The sequence below is a fragment of the Rutilus rutilus genome (assembly GCF_951802725.1).
Source record: "Rutilus rutilus genome assembly, chromosome: 4".
NCBI classification, from domain to species: Eukaryota; Metazoa; Chordata; class Actinopteri; order Cypriniformes; family Leuciscidae; genus Rutilus; species Rutilus rutilus.
In genome coordinates, this window is record NC_140212.1 from 15,089,556 (window position 1) to 15,107,547 (window position 17,992).

The window sequence follows — 17,992 nt, forward strand, 5'->3', positions numbered from 1 at the left end:
TAAACACATTAAACTCGTCAAAAATGACAGTAAATGCATTTATAATGTTAGAAAAGATTTCAAATCATTTATATTCATCAAAGATTCCTCTAAAAATTTCACAAAAATAAATGTTTCTTGAGCACCAAATCAGCTTATTAAAATAATTTCCGAAGAATCATGTGACACTGAAGGCTGAGTAATGATGCTGAAAATACGGCTTTGCCAATACAAGAATAAATTACATTTTAAATATAAGAAAGGTATTTTAAATTGTAATAATATTTCACAGTTTGACTGTTTTTACTTTGTTTTTGATCAAATGAATGCAGCCTTGGTGAGTATTAGATACTTCAAACAGTGTACAGCATATTCATAGTGACTTTTGAACAGAAGGGCATGCTGAACTGAGTTCCAAATGTTCCTTCAAAAGACGGACAACATATAAGCTGCCATGAACAGCGCGCACTATTCAACTCTATCCTTCCACACAAATCCAAAGCATTCCCAAAATGCCACAAAAACAGGTTCTTCAAAAGATTTGTGTAGGCAAACTGTATGTTCACCTCCATGTGCTCTTTTATTCAGTCTCTCGTGATGTTCTTGCTCCTGGCACAGAAAATGCTGGTGTCTCAAATACAACTTTCTCAAATATGATTGTGATGTTTAAGTCCTACAAAACTTGGCGAGGAGAGATGGGTGTTGATGCCTCCTGTGGACAAACAGAGAAAATACACATGTGAGGTTTACAGAGCAGCTATTAGATCATGTTCATATAAAAGATGAACCTCGCACCCTTTTCAAAACCATTTGAAGCCTTTAAGCAGTTTTACCTCAACAAAGACTTCGCTGTGTAGAATCCAAGATCTTTTCCAAAAGTAAAATATTTTTGTATCTTAGCTCCAAATAATGTCAAAGCCATTTGCCGTTCACAGGATCTCCAAAAGTCCTGAAGCACCTGAATGTCATCTAGTCCATCATATACAGTATCATACTTCCAACAGCAATTGCAACATGTTGCAGCAGAATATTTAACAAGATTTAGCTTTGGGCTAAGTCAAACATGGTGATGCATCAGTTTTGGCACAGAAAATTCTGTTCTTCACCTTGTTTTTATTAATTAAATACTAAATGCACTGTAAAAAATTTTTCCAAAACTTAAAATTCAACATTAGAATAAGAAATAATGTGTTGTTTCAACTTAAAAAAGTATGTGTTCATGCTTGACTTAAAATATTAAGTTTAGTTTAGGTAAGTAGGATATTTAAGTTATCTCAACAAATTTTAAGTTGTTCTAACTAACTGCAGCAACATTTTTACAGTGAGTTCAACCTTTTGTATTTAAATAGGTTCAACATAACCTTTGACAGCAGACATGAGTAATCATACAATTCTACTACATTTATTTGTAACACACATTTAATTTTATCATGATATAGATTAAACCATTGAATGGTTTATATAGATGTTTACACATCTAGTTTCAGGGGTTGAAACCATTCAGAATCTTAATTTAAAATACATTAGAGGTGGACGAAAATACGTATTTTCTTAAAGACACAGTCATCAAAACTTAATTTGAACTTATTCTTAATTAAGGCTGAACATGTGCACAATATTTCTTTACCACTCCACCGTGAAGAAAACATAAAAAAAAAATAAAAAAAAATTGTGCTCAACCAACTTTTTTACTTTAAAACAATGACATTTCAGTCAACTTCAAAGCCTTCATAAGACATGCTTGTTTTCTAGCATATTTATGTCCTTCTCAATGAGCCTGTTTCTTGATATATTCCCTTCGGAACCTTGTCCATATAGGTTTACATTTGTTTGGCTCTTTTAAATGAAAGCAACTTGTTCAAATAGTTTAAATAAAATGAGTCAGGCATGCGATTCATCCAAATCCTCCATTTGCAATCCGGTGGTCTTCATGCGGTCTATTGTAAACGGGTTTCGCCCATGTTTGAAATAGTGCCTTAAATCATTCGGCTCTTCGTCTGCCATGTCTTCATCGTCGCTGCTGTAAATAACAGAGGCCATGTTTTTGTATGGATCATTGTCATCTTCACCATCCTCATCAGCATTGCCATGAGTGAAGATGCATTCCTCTCTAGGTCCTACAGAAGGATTTGGACAACAAAAATCCTCCTTTTCTGCAGGATTCTCCACTATAGGGAAAATTTCCTGCTGTACAACAGGCATCAAAATATCCGCTCTGGTCTCTATTTGATTACATACAACCGCAATTTGCCCTTCTTCACTTTTTGGCAAACTGTAATCCGGCATTCCTTCTCCATCTTTAAAAGAGACTGATTTTGCATATGCTTTCCCATTGGTCAGAGCTGATGATTTGATGTCTCCGGGTGTTTTTTCTGGAAGCACCAGGATTGGCAGCATGTCTTGCAGGGGCACAGGTCTGTCAGACTCAAAAGTCCTGGTCGCCGGAGGGAGCGCGTCATCTATTTTGGTGTACAAACCACTGGAGTATTCATAGTCAAGGAACGCCTCGTTGTGGTAGGAGGCATCCTCTATGAGCGATATGGGACATCCTGAATTGACCTGTTGACCACGGAGAAAGGGCATTTAGGGTCTCCTCGAACAACCTTGATATATTCACAGGTCAAATCCACTGCTGAGATCCAGCGCTGATTATAGAGCATTATGTGTGTCACTGATTCTTGAAGACATGGGACAATATTGAAATATTTTTAATCTACGCTTTAGGGGTAGATCAGTGAAAATATAAGCTTGTGTTATTAATGTTGATCAAGTAAACAGTAAATGAAGATGAAATGCGACAGAACATTTTAGTGTTCATCTTTGATATCAACTAAAGTGTGGGTTTTGTTTCGTCTCATCTCTCAAGAATCAGAATCAGTCTGAATCAATAAACATAATCAACAATTACTACAACATTTTCAACAGTGTTTATTAAACTTGATGTAATACAAATACACATACACATACACGAAACGCCTATCTTCACGATGTCAGACCTATTACACAGTGAAATATACCAAACCATCAGACACAGGGGGCTGTGCTTCGTATACCGACCAGCTTAAATGGTGCACCGTTTATGAGAAATTGTAACATTGACACTCCCATTTAAACCAGCCTATCAGGAGTATACGGCTTTCGGTTTCTCAGAAAACACATCTCACCTTCACAAGGGACAGTGACACTGCAGAACACATCTAGCTACTTAATGTCAGGTACTTACCTGCTGAAACCATCTTAAGCTCTACATAAGAGGAATTAAAGAGGAACGTGAGGCAAAGACGACAAGGGCAGGAGATGTTTCTTAATGTTTGACTGTGTGAATGATGCTTTATATCTTTTCTGAAGTGTTTCATCTCTTTCTTTTTTTTGTTCATAAACTGTCTATCTCCAATTAAAACCCAATATATATTTTACTCTAAGCTTTGTTATTGTTTGAAATGGAGTTGATTTAATATGTTTAGTGCAAAAGTCTTGCTTGAACTGTAGCATGTCAAGTAAGGTCAAGTACAGTTTGTAAGTCTATGTACATAGGCAGAGGGTGAACCAACTCCAGGGTAAGGCTAAGGAGATTTAGAACACATTTACATAGATTTCCAGGAAATAGTTTCAAGTAACGTGTCGCTGCACAACCTACACGTCCCAGCATAAACACTCACGCTAAATTATTTTGTTATTAAAGCTTCTACTTTCACAAACCATTGTTCATTTTACCAGAACAGCAAGCATACTGTATGTGGGATTTGGCATCTAAACACTAAAGAACTGTCACTCAATTTAGTTAATCGCAATCTCACAAAGCTCCGTTATAATCAATGAAAGCGACTGCACAGCTAATCTCTTATTTGCATAATGTCTAAACTTTTGTTTGTTATAATGAGAGGATTCACTAGCGTGCAGAACTCAGCACTGGACAAAAACTCCAGCGTTTTGAGCGGTGAGTGGATTTGAACTTAAACACGTCTGATTGGCCATTGAGTTCAAGAAATCAGCAGATATGTTTTTGATTGGCTACATTGCTCAACGCTGCAAAAACACGTAAATAGAAACCTTTGATGTTCTCCAGAGCGCAAACACAAACGCACTGGATCGTTAGCCAAATCTGTTTCGCCAATATGCTGCTAAAACTGATCCTAGACCAGCAGTTATGAGCAACCAGCAGTTAAATGAATGGGAGAAATCACAGTGCTCAGTTCAGTTAAATCCTAGCCAATTATCTTGTTAAATGTAGCATCTCGTCTAAGTCGTTGGGCTTCCATCAATGTACTTCCATACGCATACTGAATAAAAAATACTGGGTTGAACATCAGTATATTAAACAAAACACTCACAATATCTTCTGTTGTAATATATCAGTTGATGTTTTGTGCCAAATTCTCCATAAACTACTATTTTGTGAACACATTGGGTGGAATCACTGATTGAAACCGTTTTGGAGGTTTCACTTTTTCCCCATTCAAGCAGAAAGGAGCCGTACTTGTATGCCTTTTGCCTAGATACTGTAGAAAATCGCTATGATGGTGTAGCAAAGATGGCCGCCAAATGGACTGACATGCCTCAAAGGGGCTAAAGTGTGTATGGTACTGTATGTAAAATGTGTGTTTGATATAACAAATTAGCTCTTACCACATTTGGGTGCTTCCCTAGGGCTACTGAGCCCCTGACTTCTGGATCCCGTCTCTCTCTTCGTCTCTTGACCAGCCAGAGGCAAATAAATAGTGTTGTCACAGCCACTATAAGAACAAAAGCAGCAATGCCGCCGGCCATCCCCACGTTCATATCTGCAAACAACCGTTCTTCTCCAAATGGACTTCTAGGAACTGTCCGAGAGAGGGGGAAAATTAGATTACTCACAAAACCTTGTTCTTCTGTGTAAAACAGTTCTGTGTCTTTCCACCTCTAAGTGATTTATCATTTAGTTTGAACGACTGCCAAAAGTAGGGCAGTGATCTAATAAATCAAATTTAACACCTTATTCATGCCTCTTAAAATCAACCATGAATAATCAAATTAGCCAGATTAATGATCTATGTGAATATCATTCATACGGTTAAACCCTCTTTGGTATGGTGTTGCCATATGGCTAAATAGTATTTCCCTTCGCATTTTAAAGACACATGCTGAACAATTGCACCCCAAATTAAACACATTTCTTCTACAACTTTTTTCTTTGATAAGTTCAATCAATGTTTTTAGTTTTATTTAATGTAGTTTCACAGTCAAGAGGCACAAATTATGTTGCTGCAGTTATTATTTGGAAATGTCCATAGTAAAGCAATTGTGTTAATGAAAAAACAACACAGTTATGTTTCTGAAAAAATTCACACAAATAGCAAAGAAGAATGCATGAATGACTTTAAAAATGAGCATGAACTTAACTTTAAAGAGCAATAATAAAAGATCAATTATAATGATTCATGCTATTGATGCATCAATGCATCAATGTATCGGCATTCATAAACATGAATTGAATTAGAGAAGACCTTGTTGTTGTGTTGTTGTTAGTATAGAGTTTCCATATCACAATATTTTATTTTATTTTATTTTGATTTTGTTAAAACATAATTCATACAGATGGTTAAGGGAATTTACCTGGAAGTCCCCTCTGTAAAACTTCAATGTCCACTGAAGCGTGCGCAGCCTCACCTGACTCTTCGTCTGTTGCAATCACCTGTGAATAAAAAAACAAAATCGCATCATCAGTGATTTCATGATAAATGTAATCCTGTCAGAGTCCATGTGTTACTGCTGTTTTGCATACATTTGTAGCTATTTCAATGCAAACTCTTGCAGCTTTGTACATGGGTAAGTCACAAGTCATTAAGTCACGACTGTCACCTCTAGGATGTGTCGGTCGAACGCTCTGAGCCGGTCCGTCTTTGCAATCACAATGCCATCCTGAGTAATGTGATACAGTTTACTGCTACCCGTCAAGGGTTGCATTGTGTAACGGATTTTTGGGTTTACTCCCTGTAAGACAGTGGGGGAAAAAAGAGAGAAAATGCTCTAAATGAAGGTTTGCAGAACATTTTTCTAAAGTGTTTCCTATAAAGGAAATGTTTTCACTCTACATCTCTGAAGTCCCTGTCGACGGCCTGGACCACTAGGACTTGGTTTCCATAAGTAGTGACCAGTGTAGCAGGGCTGGAGCTCTCGATGAGGAACCCTTTGTAGACGGTCTTGTTGAAGATTGGGGGAAACTGGTTCTCCGACACCACGTGCACCAGTGCCGTCGCCACCGAATATTTCTTTGGGTCATTCACCTGGGCAGCCTGTTGGAGTTTGCGAAGGGCAATTTTGATGAGACCACTGATGTGTACACATTTATGTTGAATGCAATGTTATTGTATTTCTTCATATGAAGAATCACCGTTATGGTTTGCAATATGGCAGTTGAAGCAATTCCATCAGATCAGAGTGTTAAACCAGCCATCACTTTGTTGTTCATGAACATTATTACGTTACGTACCATTATGCGGAGCCTGAATGAAGGTGTAAGGAGTCTGTTTTCCACACGTTGCCTGAGAGAGATCTCTCCAGTTTTCGCGTCGATTGTAAATCTGCCATTATCATCACCTAAAAAGTCATTTTGAGTAACGTTTAAAAGTTATAATATAGATTTAAAGGGATACTCCACTTTTTTTGGAAATAGGCTCATTTTACAACTCCCCCAGAGTTAAACAGTTGAGTTTTACCGTTTTCAAATCCATTCAGCCGATCTCCGGGTCTGGGGGTCCCACTTTTAGCATAGCTTAGCATAATGAATTGAACCGGACAAGACCATTAGCATCTTTCTCAAAAAAATGAACAAAGAGTTTCGATATTTTTCCTATTTAAAACTTGACTCTTCTGTAGTTACATCGTGTACTAAGACCGACGGAAAATGAAAAGTTGCGATTTTCTAGGCTGATATGGCTAGGAACTATACTCTCATTCCTGCGTAATAATCAAGAAACTTTGCTGCCGTACCATGAGTCCAGCAGGCGTAATGATATGACGCAGCGCATGCCGCCTGATAATAGGCTACTGAGCTGGGGACTATTATCAGGTGCTGCGTCATATCATTACGCCTGCTTCACCCATGGTACTGCAGCAAAGTTTCTTGATTATTACGCAGGAATGAGAGTATAGTTCCTAGCCATATCAGCCTAGAAAATCGCAACTTTTCCTTTTCCGTCGGTCTTGAGTACACGATGTAACTACAGAAGAGTCAAGTTTTAAATAGGAAAAAAATCGAAACTCTTTGTTCATTTTTTTGAGAGAGATGCTAATGGTCTTGTCCGGTTCAATTCATTATGCTAAGCTATGCTAAAAGTGGTACCGCCAGACCCGGAGATCGGCTGAATGGATTCGAAAACGGTAAAACTCAACTGTTTAACTCTGGGGGAGTTGTAAAATGAGCCTATTTCCAAAAAAAGTGGAGTATCCCTTTAAAGGGTTAAACCGTTGATAAACCAATGCAACACAAAGTAAACTCGCCTGACAGAATAGTGTAGACCAGAGGGGTAAGTATGTCTTTGTCTCCATCTTCAGCATGAATGGGACCCGGAGAAAAATAAAGCACAGCATCCTAGATCATAAAGAGCATAAAACTGTGTTATAGGGATCTGAAAAAGCTCTAATCTTTACACTGCCACCGCACACATACTATACCTCATCTGTTTCTGTGATGTTGACGCTGTACACAGGGTTGGTGCAGATATTATGATCTCCATCTTCATAAACAGGTGCGCACGGCTGAAACTGTGGATACTGGTCGTCACCGTCTAGAACATTCACGGTGACCGTAGCTGTTGTGCTGTACTTTTCTTTTGTGGTCATTTCCTGTTGATTCAAACAGCAAGACACCGTTCTTCATTCTGATTCCATTTGAGCACATCATATGTGAACTGTTAGGTGTTTCACATACCACAGCATATATGACCACATGCAGCTGGGTTTTAGTCTCATAGTCCAAAGGTTTATCCAGGATCACCATCCCGCTGTTGGGCAGATCGATCCTAAAATAGCTGGCATCAGCCTGAATGAGAGAGACACACAGTGCTGGTAATGTTTTCTTAGATTGTGGAAAGGAAGAAGGTGGTTTTCTCTCTGTATGGAGCAGGTTGTTAAATAATAAGGAGCCATGAAGTGAAGTCAATTCAGACAGAATGAGGCTTCTCCTTTAATTCAGCCTTTCATCTGTGATTTTGTCCCTATTGAGTGTTCCACTTACTGTAGATTTGTCGGTAATATAAGTGATCGTGTCTCCATCGCCGTCTCTGGCTTTCACTGTGAACACCATTGAGTTTACAGTCAGCAACTGTGGGAAGAGAGTCAGAAGTTAATTCCAAATACGAGTTTAATCGCAAAAATGATTCATGTAAAATCTGGAGCAAAACATTAGTTTACCTCACTTATATATCGTGGTTGAATAGTGTCTTCAAGGAAATATGGCATGTTGTCGTTTTCATTCAATATCTCCACCATGATTCGATACCGACTCTGAAATAAGAACCTCTGGGTTAATTGCACTCCAGTATCATTAAGTATCATTATTTTTGCAGTGCAACATACCCTTATTATTCCATCTTCATAACATGTCAAAGCAGCTATCAGCACTGATCCCAACACCTGTAAATTACCAAAGAAAAAAAAAAAGTGTTTATATAGTCATTTTAATTCACAGTTACAAAATGATTCACCTCAGATTATCATTCTTCCATTGGTACACCTTTATTTACACTACTGTTCAACATGTTGAATTTTTTTTTAATACTTTTATTCATAAAGGATGCATTAGATTGGAAACATTTATATTACAAAAGATTTTTAAATGAATGCCGTTCTTTTAAACTTTATATTCAAATAAAAAAGATTTAATCAAATAATCATATTTGAATGCTTTCTTAAGGATCATGTGACTCTGAGGACTGGAGTAATGATGCTGAAAATTCAGCTTTGCCATCACAGAAATAAATTACACGTTAAAATAAAACACTGTTAAAACTGTCACAAAATAACTGGTTTTATTGTATGTTGATCAAATCAATTCGGCTTTAAGAGATTTCTTACAAAAACTTTTGAGCGGCTGTGTGTATATAGAGTTAATTGGTTTGTTGCCTTCATATCTAATAATTTCATATTATATTTAAGCACTTAAATTACATATTACGATCAGCTGATTGGTGCATCACTATATTAAAAACATACAAACTCTATTGCCTTTTAGATTATTTATTTAAATTATTTTAGCACTCAAATTGAAGTCTTTTAAAAAGAAATGTATTTATTTTAAGAGTATTTTAACAGACAAATCTGGTAAAATAAAGGTTATATAACTAATATTAATAATAAATTATAGACTTTCGAAACTATGGCTTCAACAGCCTCCAATGTGTTGGCTGGCTGTTTTAAAGTCATGAAGCTTCACTGTTATTCTGGCTTTCCTCCACATGCTAACATCCACTATTCCAACACTATCTCACGACCAATTCGTACGAATTCGTACGAATGATAAAAAGTTGGCTAATTCGTACGAATTCGTACGACCTCACTCGTACGAATTTGTACGATTTGTCTAAACCCACGTGATGGGTAGGTTTAGGGGCAGGGTCAGGGGTAGGTCATTCGTACACTGAAAAAAAATTCTAACCCTCCCAAATCAAAAATTTCAAGTGACCGATAACATCTAAATTTTTCAATTGGCCCAAGTGAAATTCTGTAAATTTCAATTGGCCCAAGTGAAAATCTGTACATTTAATTTTATAATTTACAGAATTTCACTTGGGCCAATTGAAAAATTTAGATGTTATCGGTCACTTGAAATTTTTGATTTGGGAGGGTTAGAATTTTTTTACAGTGTATGAATTCATACGAATTGGGCAATTCGTAAAATATGTACGATTTTGCAAAAATTTGTACGAGTGAGGTCGTATGAATTCTTACGAATTAGCCACCTCGTAGAATTTGTACGTTTTCCCGTGAGATATTCACGTTAATCACCTCTCGATCCAAGGTCTTTGAAAACGACGTGTTGAGTCGGATTGTTCGGCCTTCAAGGTAAAACCAGTCAGAGTTTTCTCCAGTGAGACACAGACGGATGCTGCTGGCTCCAGGGTCTCCGTTGATACTGAGGTTGGATATGAACTCTCCAGTGTGACTGTTCTCTCTAACCGTGGCAAATATATCTTGACCACCGAGGCATAAACTGGCTGCAGTTCAGATCAGAAATTGATTATGAGGACAACATAAATCATCTATAAAATCACAGATTGCACAGCTAATTTATAACACAACATCTTATAATGGGGAGAGTAGGGATAATTGTTACAAGTATTGGATTTTTCCCAAATATTCATGCATCACGGTTGTTCTCAAGAGCAAACACTAATCACTCCAGAGACATGATGTATACACCAATAAAACATGTGGGGAGTCACTTCTATTTCAATGCCATGTGGATATATTTACTTTAATTCAAGCTTTAAGGGGAGGAAAACTGGAAACCCGTTTCCGTCAAGGAATTAAAAAATGAAAAAGTTAATTGCAAATTTTTGCCTCGCAATTTTAACTTTATTTCTCGTAATTCTGTTTTTTTTTTTTCACAATTGTGAATTAACATCTCGCAATTTAGACTTTTTTTCCTCAGAACTACGAGTTTATAACACACAATTATGTATTTATTTCTCGCAATTCCAAGTTTAGCCTATATATAAACATTTTGAGTTAACATCTCATAATTCAGACTTTTTTTCTCAAAATTTGCGAGTTTATAACAAATTTTTATTTATTGCAATTCCAAATTTAGCCTTTATTTTGTAATTTTGAGTTAACATCTCACAGTTCAGACCTTTCTCTCAGAATTGCAAGTTTATAACAAATTTCTGGCTTTATTTACTGCAATTCCAAGTTTAGCCTTTATATTGCAATTTTGAGTTAACATCTCGCAATTCAGACTTTTTTTTCTCAGAATTGCAAGGTAGGTAACATCGCAATTTTGACTTTTTGTGAGTTTGCATATTTTGTTCAAGACATGTTTTGGTGCATTTCATTTAATATTCATATTAATGCACAACATTACTCATCACATTCATGTGACATTCTAAAGAATAGTAGCAAATGAAACAATTGTTGAAATACTGTAAGAAAAGAGCTATAGACTGCCCAGATCATTTGATCTTAGAAGAATTTGAATGTTTGAGTTCATAATAAAATCACTGACTTTTGATTGCAAACTTTGGTATCTTAGCAAATTTGCAAAGTCAATGTGGCATGGAAATGGACTATATTTACTTTATTAATACATTTGAATGATATGACTCATTTGTGCATGTTATTTGAAAGAAAATATGGTTTCTCAATGTAACATTTGATCAAAATGTAAGTTCCACTTCTGCAATGTCTTACTTTTTTCAGGTAACGACCCTAAGCCCTATTATTTTTTTAACCTCTCGCCTTCCGAAACCTAAAATAACAAATGTTACACTCTACGATCTTTTAAACTCCACAGATGCACACAAGCGAAGGCCACGGAATTGATTGGGGTTCTTGCATGACAATGGGGAAACAATCAATTCTAATGGATGAAATCATATCCCGTCCAACATTTTTTCTTGCAAAATGGGTTGCAAACACAGTTTCAATTTTACTTTAAGCAGGATTCTCCATTTGCTCTTTCTTAATCTCATTTCTGTCAAGAAAAAAAACGAGATATTAAAATGAATCTCACTTGTGACTTTTCATTCCGTCAAGTTGAGAGAATCAGAACTCTCAATACTAGAAATGAGTCATTCAGAGACTCATTATCATTTCCGATAGCCTCATAACCATATGTTAACATTCACTATATCACAGAGCAGTGATTCGTGAAAATTAGCTTCTGTTGTTGCAGATCCTGATTTCAGAGAGGTGTTTACCTTTTGCGATGTGATAGAAAATGTTCAGTGCCATCTGGCAGAGGAACAATCTCCATGGCGTCAACATAGTTGATGTTCCCCTGGGCTCACGTCTCCTTGTCCCAGCTGTAAAAGAAATGCCAATCCCTGACAGTCAATAGCTCTGAAGGATTTGGAGTGCACATGTCACCTGTCACAAAGAGCAGACTTTCTTATTCAAACCAAAGGTCAATTAAATCAGAAGATTAACAAAGCATATTTATACTGTCACGCCACCATCTGAAATTCATCAGTCGAGTTACTCAAGTGAGTCAAATTAAACTGCTAAATAAATTACTGGAACCTCATACAGTCTCTCACCAATACAGTGTTTGTTTACTTCTGTTTGGGCTTTAGTCGTGTTTAGTCTTCACTTGAAACCTATTATGAAGTATTTTGCCAGTGTCAAGCCACCAGCCTGCCAGTGATGTCGGTCACTTGACCTCCAGGCCGCTCTTTTGATCCTCCACCCTCCACCTCGACGCACCTCCATATGAGAGCTTTTTTCCAAATCCTCACATAATACCTGCAAAGCTGCCTAAGAACTGTTGTTTCCCATTTAAGTTTTGGTGCCAGGACGAAACGAATCCAAACGTGTATTTGTTGTTTTACCATGCATAAGGATTACATTATTTCCATCCGGTCGCATTTTGTACACCACAATACATAATTACATGTTTGTATTGATATAACATATTTATTAAATATAACATATTTGTTAATATTTAACTTACAATTTTAAAACTTGTATGCTGTATTTTTTTTTTATTCAATTTTTTTTTTGCAAAAACAGATGTAGCTGTTTTCTATAGCCTTCAAGAAAATAAATAACAGCACAAGGGTTAGTGAATAATTACAATTGTGATTTTTAGGTTAATTATTCCTTTACAGTTCATTCATCACATTATCACTAGGGGACGCCATCAGTTTCACTCTTGCCTTCAAATAAGATTGTGATGATGGTCCTTCAGACTGGGGAACAACCTGATTAAAATATAAATGAATGAGGTCTTGCTAGACATGTGAACTCCTTATTGTGCAGCCATGCCAGATGTTATCAATGATTGTTGGGATACAGGATGACTGTGCGTGGATTGCATGTGATTAGGGATTAAATCGAGTAATTAATGCGAAACAGGAAGTAGGTCTCTGCCACAACCAAGATTATGGGATTACAGCACAATATGGTTTAATATTCTTGCTGTACACGGCAGCTTTCTATTTATTATGCATGTCTCTGTGCGTCTGAGTTTGTCTGCAAGTGTTGCTGGAGACCACTTTGCCAAATGAGTTTTAGCATAAGTATATGCAAAATTAGCGACGCCGCTGTATTGTCTTGTTTTGATTTGATTAGTTTAATCTCACATTTGAGAGCACACATCTGCAGAAATTATAGTGCGCTCAACAGGGATTGTGAAACTGTTATTATTCTTAAATATTATTTATAGGGACAGTTCACCCAATAATTCAAATTAACCAAAGAGTCGATGCGGGCCCCATTGACTTCCATAATATAGAAATACTATGGAAGTCAATGGGGTCCATCAACTTTTTGGTTACTAATGTTCTTCAAAATATCTTCTTTTGTGTTCAGCAGAATAAAGAAATTCAAACAGGTTTGGAACAACTTTAGGGTGAGTAAATGATTAAAGAATTTTTGAGTGAACTATCCCTTTAAGAATGTACAAAATGTACAAAATGTATATGTATGTAATTTTACTGTTTTTATTGTAATTTTGGATCAAATAAATGCAGCCTTGGTGAGCATTAGAGACTTTACCAGAGAGTAAACATGTATTAAGCAAAACTATATATATAGTATGTCACCATATAATTTATGATAAAAAATTCATTGTTAATTGTTAAATTATTAAAGTAAAGTATTGTAAAGTAAAATTGATTTAAATAGTAGAATTAAATAATAACAATGTAGGGTACAATAGCAATGTAAAGCACATTTTAGATGCTGGTGTCTATCTTTTTTTCTTTCTTTTTTACTGTAAAAAAAGTATTTTTTGTAAGTTGTAAGTAAAACAACTTTGACCTTTCTGAGTGAAAACTGTTTCAAAGTATCCCCTTTTTTTCAATGCTTAACAATATTTTGTAGCTAAATCTGTGGAAACACACCAATAAACACTACAGAGAGAGACCGGCAACTTCTAAACATGCCGGTTCAACAACCGTCATGTTTAGAAGCATAATGATTCATGCTGTCTCCTTAGATGAGACCATCAGACTCATTAGAGCGGCGTTGGAAATGGACTCAAGCATAGCGAGACGATTAGCATGAAGCATGGCCAGTCGGTAAACCTGAAAAATAACAGACTTTCTGATACAGATCACTTAAAAAAAAAATACATTTAACAAAAAGAGCGAAGACAAATGCAATGTTCTCGTCAAAGTCACAAAGTCACAAAACCATTTATCTGTATTCCTGTCATGTTTATAAGATCAGGCCCAAGCTATGCTGACTGGATGCTTCAGTAATCAGATTGCTTTGAGGCTGATCTAAAGAGGTCACTGCACATCTATACAGCTGTCTATCACTACAGCTGGAATAAAGTACACTTTTCTTTGCATCAAACATTCACTTCATCACGAAAACCGGTCTAAACAGGACAGTTTACAAAGCCCAGGCAGCTACGGCATGCTGGTAAAAGTGCTTTCACTGCAGTCATAACAAGAAAGCAACAGTTGTCAATGTCCTGTGAAGTGTAAACAACACAATCACACACTAAACTAAACACACACACTTAGACTCCCTGAGTATTTCCTCACCGTTGTTTGGCGGTAGTTATCCTTTGTTTTCGAGCTCAGGGGATCCTGCTGTCACTTCCTGCGGTGGCTGGTCCTGTCCTTCGCCACATGACTGTCCCGTGCGGGGGGCTGAAACCTGCACCACAGGGAACAGCAGGTAGAAACAGTGCAAAACACAACAGATTTCTCTGGCTAGTTAAGTCAGGGCTGCTCAGAAAGAGAGGGAGAGAGAGAGATAGAGAGAGAGAGAGAGAGGGATCACAATGTGTTTAGCAGGAGGGAATTAAGAGCTCTCGCACACAGCAGAGCGAGGGCTTAGACAGCATTTCCAGGACAGGATAACTCTGGCTGCTAAGAGAGAGGTTAAACTGAGAACATTAGCTCGGGCGCCGTTGCTAATGAAGTCCAAGGTGTGCAAACGCTGCAGGTTTGTCATTACACATGTTCTGCTGCTTCATGATGTAGAATTCAGCTTGAGAACTCATTGGCCTGTATGCTTGCTGTTAGTTTGAGTATCTGTGGGGTCAAAAGGGTCACAAGGCATGTCCCAAGTGCTGCAGATCGGTGTATGTGTGTGTGTGTGATATTTTTCTAGTTTGTCATTTTCATGACGATTAAGCACGTTTTTACCCTGAATTCCCCTTTTTCCCATCTTTTTTTATTGATTCTCAGACACTTCTCAGAATACAACACAATAAATCTGTACAGAATCAACATATTTACCGCGTTAGCAATTAATTAGGTTACACTTTATTTTACAGTGTCCGTGTTACAGTGTAATTCTGCATTTAAGTACTGTGTTATAATAATTAACTACATGTACTATAGGGTTAGGATTGGGGTTGAATGTAATTATGCATAATTTAGTTATTACTACAGTAACTAGTAACATGTGTAACAAGGATACTGTAAAATAAAGTTTTATCATTACTGAATTTCTCCTCTGAGTTCCAGCTCCTAAGAATTAGTTGTCTGCCAATCATTAAACTGGTTTGGACCCAGTACCTTATGGGCTTGTCTTTTATATCATTGTCTGTCAACCCATCTAATATAAACAGCCGGACATAGCAGATGTGTTCATAAACTCTTTTTTTTTTACAAAACCAAAGCTCAAAGGGGACTTTATTAATAGGACTACACCATTTAGGGTTCAACCATATACTTAAACAAGCATTTAAGTAATGGTCAAAGCTACACAGACAAGAAATCTTTAACCACACTGCATGCAAGTGTGAAATAATGGGATGGTTTTTCACCTCTCCAATCAGTTTAATAGACAGACTCTGCAATACTGAAATCGCATAGGGAGAGCTCACTCATGAGGAAGTGACAAATGTGTCTAAGGTGCCAGGTGGCTAAGATCGAAAGCATAATAATAATACAACAAAACATTAAGCAGGCCTAGACTACCTTTCTCAACAGATCTCCGTAACTTATTAGAAAGCATCCAGTCGCTTGCCTTACATATTCTGTCAAACTGTTTCAAATAGGAAAGTGGTATTTGAATTGGGAGAGACTGTAATAAATAATTCAGTTTAGACAGACAACTCATTTTAATTACATTGACTTTTCCATTGACATTAGAAGTGGAGCCCATCTATCCATATCACAGGAAATCTTTTTCATTAAGGGGTCAAAATTCAAATTCAAATTTGGGGGAAATAAAATGGCTAAATAATCTAATGCCTGACTTAGGCCATTGAAACGTGCCGGGAATGGAAAGCTGCGACAGGGCAAAAAGTACAAGAGCATTGATTTAGACCCATTTACTCTACAACCTAAAAATGAGAAAATGTCAATTGTTCTAAGGAGGCAAGGTATAGACTACAAAATATCGTCTGCATTAAGCATAAGCTTATGTATTTCTCCCCGAATACGATAGCAGGAAAAGCATCATCTTTTCTTAATGATGTTTTTGACAGGTTTCATAAGATTCATCCACATGTGATGCTGTGTAAGGATTCAATGTAGCACTATAACTGCTGGGATTGATCACTGAAATCAACTTAAGTGTCATCTGCCAAGCTTTTATCTCTGAGCTTAAGTGAGAGAACGTGCACTCCTGTCGATCTACACTGCCGAGGGTGACTCGAGTTACACACGTCTTTAATTCCCTTTGACAGGGGATTACAAACCAAGGCTCTTTCTTGCTCTATTTTTCCTGTCTGTATAGTACACAATTGACTCTTCACTAAGCCCCATTTAAAATATATATATATATTCATCAGTCTTACTTAAGCAACTGTTGCCACATGCATATAGAAGTCCTTTCAAATTAGCTTTTTGTCTTTTAATTTGTGAGTCGCTGCATAATTTAATAGTCTCTTTAAACCAAACAGCAAAATTATTTGCAATGTCATACTTCATTCCAAATTATTTAAATACAAACGAACCACTTTATCAGCACATTTTGACTGAAAATCTGAAAATTCCTATAGGATGTTCTGTATTGTCTAACTTGTCTCAGCAAGCCTATGGAAGACCATTTCCAGTACATAAGAAGAAAAATCATGCTTTGGCAAATCATTATTATGACTTAAAAGTTATGACATAAAAAGTCGAAATTATGAGAAGTCAAGTATGTCATGATCTCATAATTTAGACTTTTTGTCAATTTCAGCTTTTCATCTCAAATTTGACTTTTTGTCATTATTTAAAGAAAATTCTCAATTATGACTTGGTATGTCCTAATTTCGACTTTATAATCTCATAATTATTGCTTATTATCTCATAGTTTTTCCTCTTAAGTAATTTCAAGTTTTTGTTTCAATTTCAACTTTTTATCTCATAATTGTGACTTTTTGCATCAATTTCACAATTTTATCTCAATTATAACTTAGTGTGTCATACTTTCAACTCCTTAATTATTATTTATCTCATAATTTTGTATTTTTATGTGATGATTATAACTTTTTATCTCATAATTTTGACTTTTTGTCGATTTTAAATGTTTGTCTCAATTTAAACTTAGTATGTCATCATTTACATTTTTTTATCTCATAATTATCACTTATTATCTCATAATTTTGCCTTTTTTTATATGACTTTTATGTCATAATTTTAACTTTTTGTCAATTTTAACATCTCATTATACATTTTTATCTCAATTATGACTTAGTGTCATACATCCGATTTTGATCTCATAATTATACCTATTATCTCATAATTTTGCCTTAAATGTGATATTATGAATTTTAAATCTCAATTTGCCTTTTATGGGATATTATTAATTATAATTCTCAATTTTGACTTGTTTGTGTAAATTTCAACTTTCATCTCATATCTATGACAGAGTATCTCATGATTTTGATTATCACATAATTGTGATTCACCAAGGCCTG

The 17,992-nt window shown here is 36.2% G+C and overlaps 1 protein-coding gene across 5 annotated transcripts; it reads right to left on the reverse strand.

Moving 5' to 3' along the window:
- Nucleotides 1-295: 295 nt before the first annotated feature.
- On the reverse strand, nt 296-14,942 carry cdhr5-rs (cadherin-related family member 5, related sequence). 5 transcript variants are annotated; one of them, XM_084406630.1, is made up of 16 exons: nt 14,673-14,870; nt 11,877-11,981; nt 9,964-10,172; nt 8,536-8,592; nt 8,371-8,463; nt 8,195-8,281; nt 7,889-7,999; nt 7,633-7,803; nt 7,459-7,549; nt 6,449-6,555; nt 6,051-6,251; nt 5,818-5,949; nt 5,572-5,650; nt 4,606-4,799; nt 3,203-3,223; nt 523-691 (listed from the first exon to the last, which is right to left on the reverse strand). In XM_084406630.1, exons 2-16 carry the CDS (start codon nt 11,941-11,943, stop codon nt 653-655), a joined length of 1,659 nt encoding a protein of 552 aa, XP_084262756.1. In that variant the 5' UTR covers nt 11,944-11,981; nt 14,673-14,870; the 3' UTR covers nt 523-652. The 5 variants fall into 5 exon arrangements, with proteins under 5 accessions (XP_084262755.1, XP_084262756.1, XP_084262753.1 ...); XM_084406627.1 differs by lacking the exon at nt 523-691 and adding an exon at nt 1,362-2,538 and having other exon boundaries at nt 11,877-12,045; nt 14,673-14,874; XM_084406626.1 differs by lacking the exon at nt 523-691 and adding an exon at nt 1,362-2,538.
- Nucleotides 14,943-17,992: the final 3,050 nt, after the last annotated feature.